Raw genomic sequence first — 21,649 nt, 5'->3', positions numbered from 1 at the left:
AAAAGGGAAGACAAAGAGTGATAGCGAGAGAGATGTAATCTGTCTCCAATCGATTGGCTGCACCTCTGACCACTCTTGGGATCTCACTATCATTTGTTTCCATCTGTCTACCTCCTTTCATTTTTTTCTCTCTTCTTAATGCCTTTTCTCCGTATTTTTCTCGTTTAATTCCCATTCAATTACGGCTGGCTGTATTGGCTGGCCATTGGTTAATTGCTCTGGGGCCCTCCATGGAGATCACTAGACCTTAACGAGATGATGCTGTCGACCTCACAGCACTCTCAGCACTGTGTGTATGTGTGTATGTGCACATTTGTATATCTACAATACTGGTCTTAAGCACGTGTAAGGAAACGCTGTAAAGTAAGGCTGCTTTCAAGAATAGATTTTAACTGTTTATCGCTTTAAAAAATGCAATGTGAGCAAACAGAAGAAAAATCTAAATCAAATCAATATTTGGTGTGACCACTCTTTGCTTTCAAAACAGCATCAGTTCTGCTGGGTACACTTGCACAAAGTCAGGGATTTTGTAGGATCATAGTCAGGTGGGTGATTAACCAATTATTTTAAACTCTGCTACCAAGGATCAGGACCCAGAAGATGTCCAGCAGCCATCAGCTCAGAACTAGCAGAAACCAGTGGGACCCAGGTACACCATCTACTGTCCAGAGAAGTCTGACCAGGAGTGGTCTTCATGGAGGAGTTGAGGCCAAAAAGCCAAACCTCCAAAATGGAAACATGGCCAAACTCGACTATGCACAGAAACATAGGAACTGGGGTGCAGAAAAATAGCAGCAGGTGCTCAGGACTGATGAGTCACTATTTGAAATATTTGGCTGTAGCAGAAGGCAGTTTGTTCGCTGAAGGGCTGGAGAGTACAATAAAGAGTGTCTGCAGGCTACAGTGAAGCTGGTAGACACACTTTTCTGCTACTTCCAGCTTCATGTTCAGGCATGTTCATGTTTCTTATGTGACTTGAAAGTTAGAAGATTTACTAAAGTGTGTGTTTGTTGGGTGTGTTGATAGAAGAGGTAAAGGGAAGGAGGTGTTACTCTGCATCATATCACCCAGCCGACACATCATAACCCATCGCTTCAGCTGCTCTTGATTGGCCGAGTTGGCTCAACCACAGCTATTACATTTTTATTTGTGGTTAATTATGGTGTTCTGATAGACCTTATTGGCAATGAAATAAATTGTCAAACTTTCTCACGGCTCTTTAAAATTACCCTTCACATTAATTGAGCTGCACTCCAGATAATTCATGGTTGATGTATTCCTGTGTGAAATACAAAGACTTGCTCCCATTCAGACACAAGAGTATTATTGAGGTCTGCCACTTGGCCAGAAAGGCCTGGCCTCCCGACGGCATTCCAGTTCCTCCCAAAGGTGTTGGATGAGGTTGAGGTCAGGGCTTTGTGCAGGCCAGTCAAGTTCTTCCACAACAAACTGGCACAAACAATGGAGCTGTCTTTGTGCACGGGGGCATTGTCAGTGCTCAAAATTGGACACTACACTGTAAATATAATTGCATGCTACAACATTCCTCTTATCAGAACTGACCTGTCTAGCCCAAATCATGAAAAATAACCCCAGACCAAACAAAGCACACCACTGATCCAGTGTGCATGGTTGTGTTAAAATATAGAAAGTTTTAATGGCAGCAAAGCTATCAGATACTGTTGCATGCAATACTTCACAATTATGCATAAAGATAAAGTGTCACGATGATTAGAATTTTTATTGTTCTGACCTTCACTACCTCAGAATTTCAAACACTTGATTTAGTAATGTACAGTATCTTTGTTGCTATGTCTGATACCAGTAAATGACCCTAACGCTATCATGAATATGTCATTTTTAATACAGCTTCATCATTTATCCAACGTGCATCACTCTACTGAGAGTAGCTCCTTGTTGACCTTATTTTGGTCTCATTTTGCATCAAAGTTTTACTTCAAACTGCTGGAAAAAGCGACTGTCACACACAGTAAAGGGAGAATAAGACTAAGAGTGTGCAGCCACGCTAGCTGCTCTGTGAGTCCGTACCAAGTCAGAACACGAACATGCTCACAATGACAATGCTGACATGCACGCAGGTATCATGTTTACAATGCAAGTTTAGCGTAGACACAAGATACAACAGAGGCTGACTGGAATGTCAGAACTTAAGTTTTAGACAAATTCAAATTTTGACCTGATCATGTCTCTAGATGAAACGATTATTCATCCTTACAGGGAAGTAATTGTGTGCGCCAAATTTCATGGCAATCCATCCAATAATAAATTACAGTGGTGGATTGATTAACTGGACAACATATTCATCAGTAGTATCACACCACAGCATGGATTAAAAAGACACTTGCCGGCACCTCAAAGGTCACTCACTAACTTGTTGCATCCACTGATACTTCATTTTGGCCTTTGTCATAAAAAGTGCCAAAACCGCCAACCTGCACACGGTCACTGGACCCACCTGTTGTCTGCCAACAAATAGCATTTACTGTTGCTCCCCCTAAAACTACAAATGGACATTTTACTTTTTTGTTTGAGACCACATTATCAAATCAATCAAATTAAGATACAACCTAATGATTAACAAGCTGTTAAAGTGTTGGTAGGTGTAGAGAGACATTGTCTAACAATCAAGTTTGGCGGTTCAATGATCAACTCCTAAATTGCGTCCGAAGCTCAGCTGCGGAGTGTGAATGAATAATCTCCTCCAGTAATTAGATTCTTTCTGTATCAATAATGAGTAAATGTAATGCAAAAATCACTTTTGGTAGTTATAAAGACTAGAGAAGTGCAGTACAATCCTTTTACTTACTTGGACAGCCTTGCTGTTTCCCCCTACTTCCAGTCTTCATATCATGTCGTGACTCCAGCTCTGCATTTAACACACATTTACAAACATTTAATATCATCTAACTCAGAAAAAGAAGTCAGTTGATCATATTTCAAAAATGTTGTAGTAATCCTTCAACCAAACAGTCACCAAAGAGGAGGCAGATCATAAAATGCAGATTTGGTTTCTGTAACAATCATGTAGATTGTTTTGGAAAGCAATATCAAACATTTCATAGTTTTAGTTACAGGACTTGTTAGGAAAAGTTCTCTTTCCAGGGTCAGTCATGGGTGATGTTCCTTGGAGCAGACAGAGGTTAAGTATCTTGTTAAAGGGCCCTTTTCAGAGACTGAAAGGCTGTGCAGAGGTGTCCCTGAGAGACAGCCTGTCTAACCCCCCGCCACCCTGCTGCTTACAGGGGAAATCATGGAGGAGGAATGGCACAGAGCACAATGCTGCTGGTCACATTGCATTTAATTTGAGTCTGATATATTTGGTGAAGTTAGGACACATCCGTGGAAATTCACTGTTACTACCTTCACATCAGCAGGTAAAAAAATCACACAGTCTCTGGAAAAAACCAACTGAGAGAAGTTAAGGAAATATCTGCTTTCATTTCATTTAGCTTGTGAAAGTCAGACGCATGTATGCTTGTAGTCCCCTTTAATATTTTCTTAAACCCTAACTCAGAATCACCCCTCACCTGTAGCAGCAGCCCCATCTGTAAACCCATTCATCACGAAGGGGAATTACTCCATGACAAATCTCTCTCTCGCTGCACGATGTGTCTACATCTGCAGATTGAATACACAAACGGGCCACATGTTCCATCCTTGCTCTTTAGCCAAAGTCATTTGTGCCAATGTCAAAAGTGATAAATGGGTTATGTGGCGCCTATGAGAGAAAGCAGTGAATTTTTATAATGTATTAAACAGGAGCGAGAGGGCAAGGAGACAGGCGGGGAGGGAGCGGAGCTGGGAAAGTCGGCTGTCATGCGGTGGTGCTGTGCTGTAGGCAGGGGACCTCTGTCATACGCAGTTTGAGTCCCTGCTTCACATCCTTACTGGCACCTCGTCTGTATTTCCCTCAGATATCCAGCCATCAGCCCCCCTAGAGCTCACAGCCGTCCAGCAAGGCAGCAGAGCTGGCAGACACAGCACGCAGTGACTGCTCTGTCAAATGCATCGTATGCCGCTGAACAGTGTGTGTGTGTGTGTGTGTGTGGTCTTGTTTTGCTTTCTTTGTGTGAGCCACTTTGCATTTCAGACTTTCATATGAAGGACATTGTTTCTATGTGATGTCACTTTGGTTGTTCCTCATGTCTTTATAGAGTTACTTTAAGCGTACGATGAGAACATCGATATGTTTTCAGTGTTTCTGACCAAACTGCATCGTTCTGGATGAAAAAGATGTTGAATTCAATCATTTGAAACCGCGGACAGTTACCGCCACCAGATCAGCAGAACAGTGTCCGTTTTGTCACACAGCGTGTATGTAATACACATGTCACCGACATACTCATGCACACGTACAGTATGTGCATTCTTGAAAAGCGGCCAGTATAAACTAAATGGGGACCTGCCTGACAACACATTGCTCCATAGTACCACTGTTGGTCAAACACATGACCTGCAGTGGACTTTCTCTACTTTTCTCATACTTTTTGTACCATCTTGTCTTGAAATGATTGTAAGATGTTGCCTCAAACATCACCCCAGAGACTCTGACCCTTCATCTGTGAAAATGTGATTACAATGAATGTTTTTAAAATCGTTATTCCAAGTAGGAAAACTGGTTTAATTTTCAAGTGACATGCTTTTCTAAAAATGCTAAGAAGAAGGTAATGGTTAGAGTAAAACACTGTGAATTGTTCATTACTATACTTGTGGTATTAATCCAACATAGAATATATATATATAAGTCTTTTCTCACAGTTTGTCAAAGTAAATATAGTTTTTGAAAACAATTTCTTTCAATTTCTTCATTTCATTCTAGGGGATCTGACGAATCAGTCCCAAACTGGGCTCTGTGTGTGTGTGTGTGTGTGTGTGTCTGTCTGTGTGTGTGTGTGTGTGTGTGTATGTGTCTGTGTCTGTGTCTGTGTCTGTGTCTGTGTCTGTGTCTGTGTGTGTGTGTGTGTGTGTGTGTGTGTGTGTGTGTGTGTGTGTGTCTGTGTGTGTCTGTGTCTGTGTCTGTGTCTGTGTCTGTGTCTGTGTATGTGTCTGTGTCTGTGTGTGTGTGTGTGTGTGTGTGTGTGTCTGTGTGTGTGTGTGTGTGTGTGTGTGTGTGTGTGTGTCTGTGTGTCTGTGTGTGTCTGTGTGTGTGTCTGTGTGTGTGTCTGTGTGTGTGTCTGTGTCTGTGTCTGTGTGTGTGTGTGTGTGTGTGTCAATTCAGTATTTACTTCTCAGTGGTAATGTTGTACCCATATGGAATTAAAATAAAAAGGAAATTTGACAGCTGCTACAAAAGACAGAAAAACATGCCATGAGTGTGTTTGAGTGTGTGTGTGTGTGTGTCTGTGTGAATCATTCACATTGAATCTATCTGGAAAATGTCAACTAATTCAATTTATTGTCCTAAAACTAAAACAAAACTCAGCCCTGTACTATGTTCTGTAATCATGACTATTGTGGAGTAAGAGAATGTCAGATTCTCTGGATTGAGAAAACAAAACCCACAAATGTACTCAGCAATCGTGTTTCCTGCAAAACGGTTTTGTCAAAGCATATTAGTCGTATATAAACCTATTTTGTGGGAGGTAGAATTGAGAAAAGTGGCTGGTGGAGTGGAGAAATCAGTCAATGTTTCCTTAAATTAAGCTCTTCATTGGCTGGTGGCTGGTTTTATTTTTGCATTTGAAGTGTTTGTTTGTAACTAACGATCCCACACTATGGAAGTCTTTCAAATTGTTTTCCACTGCTTTGATTTCACTTCACTCTATCACCTGTCTGGTGTGCTTTAGCTTGTACAGCAGCGGCATCTTTGACGGAGCCTGTGAGCCCTCAACTGTGGTGATTTCTAACAAAATAAGGGTTCAGAATTTTCCTGTAGCAGGTTTTTATGTGCTGACCTGAAATAATTACATTTAGTCTGCTTTTGTATGTGTATTTTAATAATCATGTCACATCAACCTTCACATCCTCTGTATGCCTTTTATAAGTTTGTGTTACCAAGTGTTGGTAGTTACACCACACACTCTCACACAGCAGTTTGTAGACTTTATACAAGCACATATACACTTTTCTTTTTTCTACTTTGTGTGTATAGCTTGTTGTCTTGGCCCTGAAAACCCTCCTTAATACCAAGCCTGCGTCTCTCACCTTGTGGGTGTGTGCAGGGAAAGAAGGGTTATTCAGAGGACAGCCAGGCACAGAACATTTAGTCTTTTCATGTAAGGTCACACAGTATAACGCTGTGCACTCTCTGTTTTGTGGGGGGGAGAGGAAGCTTTATCATGTGTTAATTGGATCTGCTTTGGCCCATCTTATATTTGTGAGGGGGGGGGGGGGGGGCAACTAGAAGGAGGAACAGGAGTGAAAGATACAACATCTGGTCAGGCGCCATCCTTGTTGTTACAAAGTGCATACCTCAGTGTTCTAGGTGGCAGGAGTCTGCTGGGACCTTCATCCCAGCTCATGTTGACTTACACGAATTCACACTGACAGAAACATCCTCACATGTCCAGAACACACACACACACACACACACACACACACACACACACACACACACACACACACACACACACATCTCTACTATATAGCAGCTTTGTTTCCTGACTAAACCAACCTAAACTAACAATCGACCCGCGGCCTGATTGATTTCTCCATCCTCAGACCAGTGACTTTCTCCTTTCACCAAACCAAATGTTTGAATTTCCCCCTGCGGCGTGCCTTAACATCTGTCTGTTCTTTCTCCCAGAACGAAAGAAGATCACTCTGACTGTTGGAAACCAGCTGTCCCACAAGAAGATCTACAATGTCGTGGGATACCTGAAAGGGCGGAGGAACCCAGGTGTGTACAAAAAGTTTTATGTTGAAGCGAAAGTTTTTCGTTCCTGTACCACGTGTGCCCTGCATTCTTTCAGCTGGTCACTCTAAACCAGACATGTCAAACTCAAGGCCCAACAAGGATACAATTATATATTTTGCCCGCGAGATAATTTCATGTGACTTTTAAGAATGCCGCACTAGTCAGGACCCGTGCAGCAGCCCCTCCTCCCGCAGCTATAATGACACACCGATCAGCGGATCAATGCATCGATCAGCGCTGTTATAGTGACACTTCAGCTAGCCCCCCCCCAAAATAAATGGCTCGACGAAAAGTGGACTTTGAAAACTTTCAAAGCAGGTGGGGGGCAGAGTTTTACCTGTTTGTCGATATCGGAGGTGAACCTGTGTGTCTTGTTTGTGGAGCTGATGTGGCCATAATTAAAGAATATAAATATAAGACGACACTATGAGACAAAACATGAGGATAGTACAGAAAATAAAAAAATAATTTAAAATTCTATTTATTTTATTGAGGAAAAGTTGTTGAAGTTTGGCTGTTTACATTCATATTTCTGGATAATATATATATTATTATATTATATTATATACTATAATAACAGAGTCACTATTAGAGTCTTCACTAAATGTTGAGCCCGTTTGGCCCACGACTTAGACCGTGTTTTAAATTTTGGGCCCTTTCTTTGATTTGAGTTTGACCCCCCTGCTCTAAACCATGTTTATAATCTTCATTTAGTTTGTAAATGTTGAATAGTTTTAGTCGCATTTAGTCATTTGGTTATTGTTCCTTTTAAATTAGTTTTGGTTGGTTTTGATCTTTCTTGTTCGGTAAAATAGTGCTGACATGTGAGGTATGCATGTTGACTGGGGACAAAGTCTTCTTCCCTAATTTTCAGTGTGATTGTTAATGCCGTAATCTCTAAATGTAACATTCACGAACAATACTGGCAGAGACATCATGTCTCTGAAATGCAGGATGCTGCCTAACAGGACCAGCAGCTACATCAGTTTGCACAGGTGTTGTTGTTGTTTGGGCCCTCAGGAGCATATATTGCTGCATTAAAACAGCAATTAGTTTGTCCGTTTGTCCGTCTATCTCCTCATATAATTTTTATACTTTCCAATATTCCAAAAATTCATATTTAATCAGCCCTGACATTACCAATTTAAAATGAATTTACTGCTCTATATATTCAAATGGTCAACGGTCTGTGTTTGTGTAGCGCCTGTCCAGTCGTTTCGACCACTCAAAGCACTTTTACATCACATCCTCATTCACACATCATTCATGCAGGAGTTGGAGGAGACAATTTTTTCACACACTTTCACACACTGAAGCTGCTTCAGGAGCAAGTTGGGGTTCAGTGTGTTGCCCTGGGACACTTCGGGGGAACACACCACTGACCCTCCAGTTGATGGATGATTGTCCTCCCTTTTTTTCAGACTTTCAGACAGAAAATGAAACACAAGTTTCCCCCAGAAATAATATCGATGGCTTTTGTGACTGCATGTTGTCATCAGCATCATCCAGATGTGTCTGAATTTTAAAAAAAATCAACACTTTTCACTTTAGTCTGTTGGTGCCAAGACAAATGACAGGAAGTGAATGCACTAGTCCAGTGTTCCATGAATAGCCTCACTCCGAAGGTGGCTTTTAAATAGAGGAAGTGGCCAAAGAGTCTCACGCTCAGACCTCTGAACTACTGGCTGGTTAGACAAGAACAGCAGTTTGTTGCTGTGATAAGGGACTGAATGAACAAACCAACTGAGCTGACCATACCGTGTTCCTGTGTGGGCATAAGATTTACCACAGAAATACATTTTACTCTTGTTGATCAGCATGTCTCAATCAGAGTGTCAGTGTGTGCATGTATGTTTGTGTGTGAAAGCAGAATTTGTATGTGTGTGTTTGTAAAGTCTTTGGCTCTGTGTGCAGTGACTAAGAAGATCGTGAGCTTCTTCCCTGCAGCCCAGTCATAAGACGCGCTGCTCGACAAGTCATGAAACATGACAACATTTTAATTGTCAGCTGAGAAAAGGTCAAATGTTTTGGAAAAGTAACTGTGATGTGTTTTAAATGAATCAGCTTCTCCACTGGTCTCCTCCTGTGTCCCAGTCCTGTGTCAGCTCAGGTCACTTCCAAATGTATTATGTCCTTTTACTGTTTAAATGGCAGCCCAGCCCCCGTCTGCTTAGCTTTTTTTTTGCCCTTATCCTTTCTGCAGAGGAAACCCTTTATCTTGTCCTTGCCTCGCCCCCACAGTCGTCCCCCCTCTCCCGCCCTTTCCTGCACTCGTAGCAATGCCTTGTTACTGTACCTGTCCTGCCCAGTCACTGGTGGAAAATTACCTTGCTGATTTACAGTGTGATATTAAGCAGCCATAATGGGCCACTAAAGCAGATAATATGGTCCACAAATCTCCGGAAGGAGCGACACTTTAACTTGTTGTTGGCGTTTGATCATATGTCTGTTCCGCTCTCATTTATCTCGCCCCTAAACAGAATGAATATTCAGGCACATTTGCAAAGGTTTTGCGTCATGCCTTCCTCAACAGTAAAGAGGACAATTTTGCATGAATCTGTATTGCTGTATGCAAAGAATGCTTAAATAACGTGCTGTTTTCTTACATGGAGGGACAGAAACATGTAAGCAGCCCTGCAGTTTCACCCAGAGCAGCCCAACACAACTTGCACATACTGATATCAATATTTGGAAGGGAAAAAAAAGATTATTGGCTGCTCATAAACTCAAAAACAAACAATCTTGATACAGATCTCTTTGTTTGACCAAGAACAGGACACGTGCTGAAAGATTTTACCGTTCAAATTGTTGTTGAAGTGTTTTCTGGTGGACAAACTATGTAGTGATACTGATTCTGAATGACCTCAAACCTCATCTTATTGGCCAACATATACACAGATACTGATAAATCCATCTAATCAGGCTAAGTCTAGTTCAGAAAACAAGCTAGATTGGTTGATACCTGCTGAACAATTGATCGCCTCTGTATCAAAGAACCTCACTGTTGTTACATAAGCTTGGGCCATATCCTTCCTTAAATTCCATCTTAATAAATGGTTTATGACTGTTTCAGTGTCATTAACAAGGGGCCTGACATTGCAACCACCCAGACTTCTCTGTGCAACCGAGAGATCTACGTTATGGCAGAACAGAAAGTGCCAAATATCATCACTTTTCATACTCCATTTGTTAAAACACTGTAAAATCGGTGTCATCTTATGGTAAGTCTGTTAAGTCTTAACACCAGCTGCTTTTTGCAGTGCTCTGGTGATTAACATTAAATTGGCACTTTAAATGCCGTAATAACCCACCAAAATGCTGGTCGCGGTGTTGTTCATAGAGTAATAAGCCTTTTCCTCTCTCTTGTATAGTCAGTGAGGGTTTCTTTAATCAATCAGTGACATTTTGGTGGATTTTTATGACATATAAAGCAGCATCTGTCATAAAGTCTCTCATGAAATATTTTCTTAAGTTTTGTGCTGGGAATTAGGTGCTGCATCACTTTCCTCAACGACACAGTTTGATGAGGAATTTGTGGGCTTGTTCTGTTCTATAAAAGTGAGCCTACGAACCAACTGTACAAAAACATCTGACAGAGTTTTAAAAACACAGCTGCAAAATGAGGGATGTGATCAGATGGAATCTTGATTAGGGCACATTAGTTACATTTGTTAAACTGCAGCAGGAAATCTCAAATCTTAAAGTGAAGCTGTTTGTATGCCCTCCACTGTGCGCTTAAGTTAATGTAATGTTATGAGGGATTCTGTAGGGTAGACTGCCATTACATCACATAGTGATACAACAATATCATACAAAGGTTATTCCTAAAGCTGTGGGGTCACTGATGACTCACAGGTCCTGTCCTTACTCTTTTTGTCTAATAATATAATGAGCTGAAGTGCAGTTTTCTAGTTGAAAGTCACACATATCAGGTTTTTAAAAGGCTCCTACCACATCTTGTGTCCTTGGATTTAATATTTCTTAGGCCAAGAAAAATTAAGAGATACAAATGATAATAAACACATCCTCCACTGTTCCTGGCAGAGAAGAGAATATTTTTTCAGACCGATGTGAACAACTGTTTTAAATTGATACAAAACCAGACTGTGGTAAATTGAATTTTGTTCTGTATGTAACTACTTAGTCGACCCTGTGATTGACTGACTGGAAACCAAGCTGGAAACCAGTCAATCACAGCCCAATGTCAGCTGGGATTGGCTCCAGACCCCCCGCCCCCCTGCGTACCCTAAGGATAAGCCAAAGAATGGATGTATACAACTACTTAAATTGGGGCCATTGCACCTTCACAGCTGACAAAGATCATTACAGAAATTGCTTTCCTGGCAAGAGTTAAATAAGATTGCTGCCACGTTCATGTCTGTTTGGTTAATACTGTATGAAGCTACTGTCAGCAGCTGGTTAGCACATACAGTATACTGGAAACAGCTAGCCTGACTCGTCCAAGGGTAAAACTAAATCTGCCAACATCTGCACCAACACCTCTAAAGCTCCCCAATTACTATATTATAATTCGCTGTACTTGCTGGAGTCTCGTGCTCAGATTGAGTGAGGCTGCCATGCAACCAGTGGAGACCTGTTAGTGACTGCGTCCAGTCAAGAAATAGTCCATCACATATTCTCCCAAAAATCACAATGTGTTGTTTTTACACTTTTAGTAATTACATAACCAGTGATGGAGGATGTAGATGTGGTCGATTTTTTACGTAAGTTAAGGTAGAAATACAACAGTGTAGAAACCTGTTAGAAGTCAAAGTCCTGAACTCAAACTATTACTTTAGTGAAAGTATGTAATATGCAGAGTGGTTTGTCTCGCAGTGTTATATTATTCTTGAATTCTTATATTATACAGTTTTTATCACTAATGAATAAATATAAAATAACTTTAATGCTGCAGTTTGTCCATGTGGAGCCAATTTTAGATACTTAGTACGCCACAGGGTGGATTAGTCGTATAGAACTGCGACATTTTTCTATGTAATTGTAGCTGTGTGTCAAATAAATGTAGTGAACTATAAAGTCCAATGCCCCCCCTCTAATTGTAGAGCAGTAGAAGTATGAACTAGCATAGAATGGAAATACAGGAGCAGCTCCAGTATCACCAGTGCCACGGACAGCCTGCCTGATGACCTCAACACTTTCTACACCCGATTCGAGACCTCCCCCCCACACAGAGAGGAGGCTCACAGACACCAGGACCACTTCACCCCCCTCCCCCCCACCAGTCGTCTCATCAGCTCAGGTGAACAAAGCCCTGAGGAAGATCAACCCCCGCAAAGCTGCAGGCCCAGACAACATTCCTGGACGAGCCCTCAGAGCATGCGCTAACGAGCTGACTGACGTTCTCACCTCCATATTCAACCTCTCCCTCAGCCAGAGAACTGTCCCCTCCTGCTTCAAGACCACCACCATCGTCCCCCTCCCCAAAAGGAGCCCGCCCACCTGCCTGAATGACTACAGGCCAGTAGCACTCACTCCAATCATTATGAAGTGCTTTGAGAGAGTGGTGCTGACCCACATTCGGAGCTGCAAACCGGACACACTAGACCCCCTGCAGTACGCCTACTGGCCCAACAGGTCCACTTCAGACGCCATTGCTGCAGTCCTGCACACCTCCCTCTCACACCTGGAGAATAAAGACTCCTACATCAGGATGCTCTTTATCGACTACAGCTCTGCGTTCAACACGGTCATCCCCCACAAGCTCACCCACTACTGTTCTCACTCAGACTGACTCCTGGACTTTCTGACTGGCAGGCCTCAGTCTGTCAGGATAGGAAACAGGACTTCAGCCAGCATCATCACCAACATCGGCACACCTCAGGGGTGTGTCCTCAGCCCCATCCTCTACACCCTGTTCACCCACGACTGTGCTGCCTCCCACAAGGACAACACCATCCTGAAGTTTGCGGACGACACCGCTGTGATAGGACGCATCACCGGTGGAGACGAAGCATCCTACAGGAGGGAGGTGGACACTCTGGTGACATGGTGTGAGGACAACAACCTCACCCTCAACAAGGACAAGACTAAGGAGATGATAGTGGACATGAGGAAGGAGAGGAGCCCTCATCGGCCACTGCTCCTCCGAGGTCAGGAAGTGGAGAGGGTGAGCAGCTTCAAATACCTGGGGGTCCACATCAACGAGGACCTCACCTGGACACTGAACACCACACAGCTGGTGAAGAAGGCCCCTCAAGGGCTGTATTTCCTGAGGAGGCTGAGGAGGTTTGGCATGTCATCAAAAATCCTCACCAACTTCTACAGCTGCGTTGTTGAGTCCATCTTAACCGGCTGCATCACCGTGTGGTACGGCAGCACCACCATCATGGACCGTAAACGCCTGCAGAGAGTGGTGAAGACCGCGTCCAAGATCACCAGGACTCCCCTGCCCTCTCTGCAGAGCATCTACAGACACAGAGTCCACCGGAGGGCTGCCTCCATCATCAAGGACCCCACCCACCCCCAACACAAACTGTTCACTCTCCTCCCCTCAGGCCGGAGGTACAGGAGTCTGAAATGCAGGATGTCCAGACTCAGGAACTCCTTCTTTCCCTCCGCCATCAGGCTCCTTATCAGCCGATAGGAGTCACTACTACCTCTAATCTGCACATTCATCTGCACACTGACTGTACTTTATTTTAAGTTGCACGTTTTGTAAATATATTTATATCTCAAGCAATAGTAGTTTATTTAGCAATAGTAGTTTATATTTATATGTTTTTATATTTTATTCTATCCTCTTCTTTTTCACTCTTTGGCATTCAGTGCGGATGGCAAAGTAAGATTTTCATTGTACAGGGAAACCCGTTTCTGCACTGTACACATGTCAATAAACGCTTTGAATCTTGAAATAGATATTCAAGTAAAGTAGAAGTCTGTCAATTGTAAGAACGGCACTTGAGTGAAGATTTGAATTAGTGAGCTTTAGAGGTGCTTTCAAGCAGATTGCATTACTGCCAGACTTGCTGTTTCCCAGTTTCTAGTCTTTATGCTAGCTAAGATAAGTGATTACTAGGTATCTCTTTGTCATTATGATAAAGTCAGATGAGTGGTATCAGTTTTCTCTGCCTTTGTTCATAGAAGAGAACAGTGTTGTCTTGTTGCTTGTTGTTGTCTGTCTTGCTTTGGGTACACACACAGCACCAGTCTGTTATTCCCACCTGCTTGAACTGCAGACAGCGGTCCCTGTCCTGAAGAAACCCAATCCCAGCTGCCTAAATGACTACCAGTCGGTAGCCGTGACCTCCATGGTGATGAAGTGCTTTACGCTCATCAGACTTTCTCACCTCCTCACTACCTCTGACCCTGTATCTGCTGCAGTTCACATGCCACACCAACAGATCCACAGGTGACACCATAAAGCACCTTATCCACACTGCCCCGGCCCACCTGGCAGGGGTGAGTTATGTTAAAATGCTGTTTTATGGATTAAAGCTTAAAGTTTTTGGCACAATCATACACTCCAGACTCGGACTCAACCCCGCAGCTGGATCTAGAACATCCTGACACCACAGTCCGGTGTGGGAACAGCACCAAGAGGGACCACCTGGCCCCGCAGAAGGTGGTGCGGTCAGCTGAACACTCTATCAGATGTAAACTCTCAGCCTGACAAGTCTTTTACACCGGGAGGAGCAGGACGGGGGCTGGAACGATCATAAAAGACCTCAGTCGCTCCGACAGGCTGTTCTCTCTGCTGCGGTCAGGAGGGTGTCACTGCTGCCTGAAGGCCTAAACAGAGAGGATGAGGAGGAGTTTCCTCCCTCAGGCCGTCTGGGTCCTGAAACAGTGACTTTGCACTTAATTCATAATTAATCCACCTGTCATACGTTCCCATCATACGGATGTCATCACCACCTATTTTACTGCACATATTATGCGCCAGTTAGATTTTCTGAAACTCTTACTGGCTATATGGTCCATATTCATACTGATTATATTGTCTCAGTGTGTAACAGTTTAATAGTAAAACTGCAGTTGCTGTTTGAAATAATGTCAGTTGAAGAAGTATTATTATTATTATTAATGCATGTTAATCCCTCCTGAGCAATAAGCATGCCCGTGAAAATAACATATGCAATTAAGTTTTAAAAAAAAGCTAATTGCTCTTTCAAATGCGACTGATTTGAAGCAGTTTGCAGCAATGGATGATTTGCTGTGGAAGCTGCTCTCGGTCCAATGACATGTTGTCAGATTCTTAGGCTAAGCTAGCAGGCTTCTCTAAGCACCTCTTTTCTCAAACAAAGTCATCAGTGCCCTGTGTTGGAGTGATGAGTTCTGCTTCTGTTCTTCGCTTCGCCTGCAGGAAGCCACTTTGTGCACCCATACTCAACACTCTGTCTTTGTACAAAATGTAAGGCATACAAAGACGCCTGGAGCGGTCATGTTTGTGTGTGTCTGTGTGTGACTGTGTGTGAGTGTGTTCCCTTGAAAAACCCACGCTTTGACTCTGCATTTGAATACTGTTTTGTGATACTTTGTGATACTACAGTTCCTTTTCATTTTGTAAAGCCATTTACTTTAACAATTCTTTCATCCCATTGGTGTTATAATCATTTCTATACTTTTGTCTATGTATTTAACCAAATGCATGAAGCAGATTCTTAATATCTCTGCTTTTGAAGCAAGGTAACATGAAAGGGAAAAGTTAGACTCTCGCTGTAAGAATAAACTGTACGTAACTTGAATTCCACAATTATTGAAGACATTTTCTTGCAGTTAAACTCACTAAGTTGAAACTGATGCAAATGGGTCAGGAGGACAAATAACAACTGAAGATACCATTAGCATGTATGCCTTGCCCTTTTCACTGAATTCCATTTTAATGAAGCATTTGTTTGAATCCATTTTGAATGTATCGATGTAGAGGAAAAGACAGCTTACAACTGCGACAAGGGATGTACTTTGAAAATTCGGCCGTGAGATAGCCTTGTCATTGGCCCCTAACTCCCAACCTTAACAGTTTTTACAAAGAGGCTTCTTCTCTCATTTGTTTTCAGATCGCCATGTGCTGGTTGGCAGCCGCCATGACAGCAACCAGGGGGGCGGAGCTTCAGCCATTATGAATCAACTCATCGCTGCGCTGACAGAGCAGACCAAACAAGGATGGGTGCCAGACCGTACCACTGTGTTTTGCTCCTGGGGAGGCTCGGCTCTGGGGAACATAGGGTCCTATGAGTGGGGAAAGGTCAGCAAGCATGAGAGCATCTGCTTTATTAAATGTCAGCTTAGGGGTAAAAGGTTGTGGCTTCTGGAATGATTTTAATTGAGGTCGATGTAAAAACACAATGAATGAAAGTACGCACTTGGCTACGTACATGCACACCATACACCACCATCCACTTTTCATGTTCACAGAAAAACATATGCTGTTGCTTCAGTCTATTAGCATTTAGCCAGCCAAAATACTTAACATGAAGATGATAATTGAGTCGATGCAGCAGTTTTTACTGACTATAAGTAATGGCGGCAATTACAGGAAGAAAGATATTTGAAGCAGTGGTTGTTCCTTTTCTTCCAAAGTTGGAAGAACACAGTAGCAGAACAATCTGCCACAATTGCAATCAGACCGTATTATTCTGAACAGGTCTCATTCATGATTGACTATTCATTATTCTTGGATTAAGTTGGATTAAAAACATCTTGCGCATGTTAGTGCAGCAGTCTCGGATTCTTACATATACTTCATAAAATGATCACTGGGAGTGTAACGATGATCTGTGTGTGTGTGTGTGTGTGTGTGTGTGTGTGTGTGTGTGTGTGTGTGTGTGTGTGTGTGTGTGTGTGTGTGTGTGTGTGTGTGTTCTTTCAGGATAACAGTGTTGTTCTAAAGAGCAGTGCAGTGGCCTATGTCAGTCTGAGCTCTCCAGTCAGAGGGACAGAGACCCTCAGAGCTACAGCTTCTCCGACACTGCTGCAGCTCACTTCAGACATACAGAGAGTAAGTATTATAGCTTCTCCACCGCTGCTGCTCTACTAGCACTTCCTATGACACCTAACATCGCTGCAACTCATTGTCATTATTGTTGTTGTCGCCGTCGCCTTCGTCGTTGTTGTTCTAGCAACTGTCTGCATCTAAATGTCAAACTGAAATGGTTGTATAGGCTGTGGGATTGAAGATACAGAGAAAACGAAACTACGTCAAGTTACATCATTTAGAGCAAACGGGATGGACATCCCAGAAAAACAATAGGCACTAGTGATGGGTTGCTAGGAACACATTGACAGATCATTCACATTTCTGTCTGGCAGCTGACTGGCCGACCGAATGCACAGCTGTTCTCTGCCACTCACTGAACTCAGTCCACAGAGCTGCAGCCGCACGAGAGCAAGAGTGCACACTGAACGAGTAATATGGGCAACTCTCTTCAAGGGAGAGGAGCTGTGATTTGTTGCTGGGCCATTTTTCTAAATAACATGTTGCTTAAGGGTTCTGAAGTTGCCAGATTTACTGGGGAAGTTAGCAACACCGGGCAAAACAGTTTTCAGCTTTTCCACAGAGAAGCACAGACTCCTGATGGATAGGGATGCTGCTGACCATGTCCGGTAAAAGGTGCCTAATGTAAGGTGCCCACTGGGTCTAGCAGCTGTTTTTGAGTCCACGACACATTAAAGCCTATATGTGCGGGATCAAAAAATGTTTCTCAATGGCAACTCTCAGTGGTTGTTGAAGAACAGATACTGCAGCAGACAGCGGTGCATTCTCCACAGTGGATTCTACTCGGACATACAGTGAGTGAATCAGGTGAAAGGAACAAGTATTGTGAAGCCATGCATGATAAAAACCTATTCAATAGATGATGATAACAGACGAAAACCTTTTGACTTTTTCACCCATGTTTATTTTGTCTCTGTTAATGTTCCACTGTAGTCTTCTCTATTTTTCCTTGTGCCTCACTTTCATTCATCTACCGCCACCACGTTCTCGCTCAGAAATGCACGATAGTTAAAACAATAATGTTGGGAGCATAATCACAAGAAATGAGGAGACTTTGATTATTTCTTAAAGTATGTCACCTATTCCACGAGAGGGGGAGGATGACACTCTCAGCATGATCGAAATAAAACTAACTTCGCTCTCACCCCATCCCACACTTTACATTCACACACAATCTGCAGTGGCTATTCTACTGATTAAGCACAGCAGCTCTATGATTCAGCCTCCCAAAATGTCTCTTTATTCCAACCTGGGGGTGTTTTTGCAGATATCTACAACCCTCGCAGACATCTTCTTTCCAACTTTCACCATCTCTTTAAACACTGAAACTTTTGCCTTAAAAAAAAAAAATGTACCTCATCGTCACTCTTTCTCATTTCCTTCCTCTGTTATTCTTCTCTTCTCCCTTAAGCACCACATCCCTCTCTCTACGCCCCCCATTCCCCACCTTGTCTCCTCTCCTTCTATCCCTCCTTAATCTCCTCTTTCATCAGCAGCAAGCACCGCATCTCGTCACCCTCTCATTTTCCTCATTAAATTCTCCCTCTCACTTCTCCTCGTCAGGTTATGCTATTCACTATTTTTATTTTAGTCATCCAGCCTCAGGGAAGATTCATGTTCCTGCCAGGCACCCAGGCAGGTACAAGAGGTCACAAATGGACAGATAGTACAGCGCAATGTCCCTTTATTCCCCTGTTCTACCATAAACTAACTAATTAGTAGGAATGGTCCAGTCTACCTGTGACATTCAGCAGTAATGAACAGCCTCTGCCAAAGCTGTAAAAAGAGAGGAAGGAAAATGGCAACAGAGAGAAAATGACTTCAAGTTTTGATGTTTAATGAAATGCCTTTCTCAGAAAAAGGAAAAAAGTCAGACAATATGTGTCCACACTTTAAACGCTTCTCTTTTTTTAAATCCAGAAATGAAGATAAGACTAATGTACAACAGCAAATTTGTTTTTAGGGAAATGTAATGCAAACCAAATTACAAAGTATGTTTTGCATGAACATAACAGGAAAATGCTGTTAATTAACGAACCTGATAAGTCAGACAAATGTTGCTATTGAACGTGTCAGTAAGATGTTTACTGACAATGTGCTTCATTTGTTTTCCTTATTTTATTCTATTTCAATTTCAAATTAATGTTTCCTGTTATCATATCCAAAGTGCTTTTGTTGCCTAAACCTAACCGCAAACCACAGTCTGGACATAAACTCTTTGTATGCTCGTCATCCAACTTGACCACCCCTGACTCCACTGTGGTACATAAATATATTGTTGCAGTACGTTATCTGTGAACATAATCCAGGTAGTCATTATGTTTGTCAGCAAAACTTCATTAGATAAGTATACATCCATTCATTAAACATACCTCGTATCCTTCAGGGTCGCGGGGGAGCTGAAGCCAATCCCAGCCGACCCTGGACTGGTCAGTCTCAGGGCCGACACATAGAAACAGACTTTCATTCATGCCCACACTCACACCTGCGGACAATTTAGAGTCACAAATGAACCTAATCTGCATGTCTCTGGACAGTGGGAGGAACCAGCAGTACCCACAGAGAACCCACACAACTCCACACAGAAAGGCCCCAGCAAAAGGGCCCCCGGAGAGCAAACCAGCTGTATAAAAACATACTTTCTACGAGACATTGTTGTTCTATAGAATTGTTTCATTCCATCGGGCTTCATGTGAAGCGCTTCGTGCTAATAGCAGCAGCTCCTCCACTGTCTTCTTAAAGGAATATGGTTCATATAAACCTAATGCTCAGACATCATGCTTACTGGTCATAAATACCCAATCTGATTGGCTTTCACTTCATTGCCTGAGGACAATTTCTCACTCAACTCGACACTTTTTCAATTCTAACCCTGCTACCTACAGTATAATTGCCTATATATTGCTCCATATGCCCAGGCGGATTGACGGTGCATCGGCCCCAACTGTAAATTTTACAGCGCTCTGTCTGATAGCTGGCTTTGCTCCTGAAAAGCCGCATGTCAGACATACCACATTTCAGGCACAAGTGGGTTATTTAATTATTGTGCCTACGTTGGCGTGGGTTTGGTTTGGCTGTGGTTTGGTTTTCTGTTAAAACAAGTAAAAGGTGCTGTAACAATGCAGAATGGAGCTGAAGAATGTTTTATAATATTACCCATATACTATCATGTACTTTTGCTTACCTGCAGTTAAAAATTCCAAACGGTGCAATTACCTGTCCCAACCGTGTCAGAATGGTCTCAAATGCTGCTGAAAATGTTTCTGAAGATGAACATCTGCTGTGACAGTCTGCAGACCAACCTCTTCAACCCTAACTTGCCATTGAATTTGGCTTTTTTTTCTAGCTCTGACATAGGGAGATGATGTCCCTATTCTTAATCATGCCTACAAAGCTCTTATTAGCCAAGTTCCCATCCAAATCTAAAACAAATTTTGTCTGAATTTGTGGAAAATCAGAAAATAATTCCATATCCCCCTACTACTGCTATGTGTAATATTAGGAGGTGGCACAGCGAGCTAAACCTTAAATGAATGAAAATTATACGGAAAACATGATGGAAATACAGCATTTTATTTTTTTCATCTTTTTTTTGTCTCCTCATCGCTCTACAAAGATCTGAAATTTTTCTCCGCTACAATTCTCTACAGAGCAACACTGTACAAAGAAATCTGAAAGAATCCCTCCTCAGGGGTTTGCTTTTTATTTACCCTCCCATCTCATCTCGCCATGCCTCGTTGTACCTAATTGTCCGTTCGGTGGCAGCTGTATCTCTGGCACACTCTTTCGGTTCTATTCATCATCTCAAGAGTCTCAGAGCTGCCCCAGGTACACTCCCAACCTCCCAATATTTAGAAACAAGTCTAAGTATGTCGTTAATCATGTTTGCACAATGGCCGTAATACTTCCTACTTATCTTACTTTGCTGGGACCTGTCATCCAAATCGAGATGCTGCTGTACTGATAGTTTTGGAATGGGTGCTTGGGAACCAATTATATTCCAACTAGATACTTCTTTTGTAGGGGATTTACACCATGAGGAGGGGCAACAAGGGGGTAGAGAGACAGAAAGAAGGAAAGAGGAGGAGAAACAAGGACAGCTTTGGTGGCTGGAAGAATACAAAACAAATGGCGAGGAGCTTGTACTTTAATTGGGTATTGTTCCAGAGGTGCATGTGCGTCTCGTCTCCAGTTGGTATGTGGGTGGCTTGTAGCAGGTTCCTCCATCTGAAAACAAATGGTCATCAGTGGACACTGCATTGTTAGAATGAAAAAAGACCAGAGTGGCAAATCCTTCATCTGCCCTCTCTCCGAGAAATGGTCAAGGACCTGTGTAGCACAGCGTTTGTGTCTACAGGTCATGTTTCTTTGTCTGTGTGTGTGTGTGTGTGTCTGCATGTGTGTACATGTTTTTGTGTGTTTAGTTGGCTACTGTGGTGTGATATAAACCCCTCTGAGCTCTGTGTTTGGACTCAAGTTGTTAATGGTACGTGCTGCTGTGTGCCCCATACATAAAGGCCTGATGTCTTTGTGCTGTGACCCCATACCGCCTCCTATATTGTTGCTATTGGTAACTTAAAAAAATAAGCATTTCTCAGCTTCAGTTATCATCTACAGTAACTAAATACAGCTCTCAGTGTAAGGAAACAGGCTTCAGTATCAATAAGTGAAGATTAAATGCATGCCACTACCAATGAAAACCATTGTCAAGGAGAAAACACAGTGAATGCCTTTAGCCAAAAAAACACTTATCATGAGTAACACCATGAGAACTGAGCCACAGTTCTTCTCTCGCATGTCTCTGTTGTAGAAATGGA

The 21,649-nt window shown here is 42.6% G+C and overlaps 1 protein-coding gene across 1 annotated transcript in view; it reads left to right on the top strand.

The window, feature by feature from the left end:
- Positions 1 to 21,649, top strand: part of LOC139203161 (inactive N-acetylated-alpha-linked acidic dipeptidase-like protein 2) — a 277,953-nt gene that overhangs the window by 137,298 nt on the left and 119,006 nt on the right. The window contains exons 9-11 of the mRNA XM_070832831.1: positions 6,767 to 6,859; positions 15,895 to 16,082; positions 16,707 to 16,835. Of these exons, the coding sequence (XP_070688932.1) occupies positions 6,767 to 6,859; positions 15,895 to 16,082; positions 16,707 to 16,835 (410 nt within the window). The remainder of the gene's footprint in view (positions 1 to 6,766; positions 6,860 to 15,894; positions 16,083 to 16,706; positions 16,836 to 21,649) is intronic.

This window comes from Pempheris klunzingeri, chromosome 6 (genome assembly GCF_042242105.1).
Source record: "Pempheris klunzingeri isolate RE-2024b chromosome 6, fPemKlu1.hap1, whole genome shotgun sequence".
Classification (NCBI taxonomy): domain Eukaryota; kingdom Metazoa; phylum Chordata; class Actinopteri; order Acropomatiformes; family Pempheridae; genus Pempheris; species Pempheris klunzingeri.
This window is presented reverse-complemented; position numbering and strand designations above follow the sequence as displayed.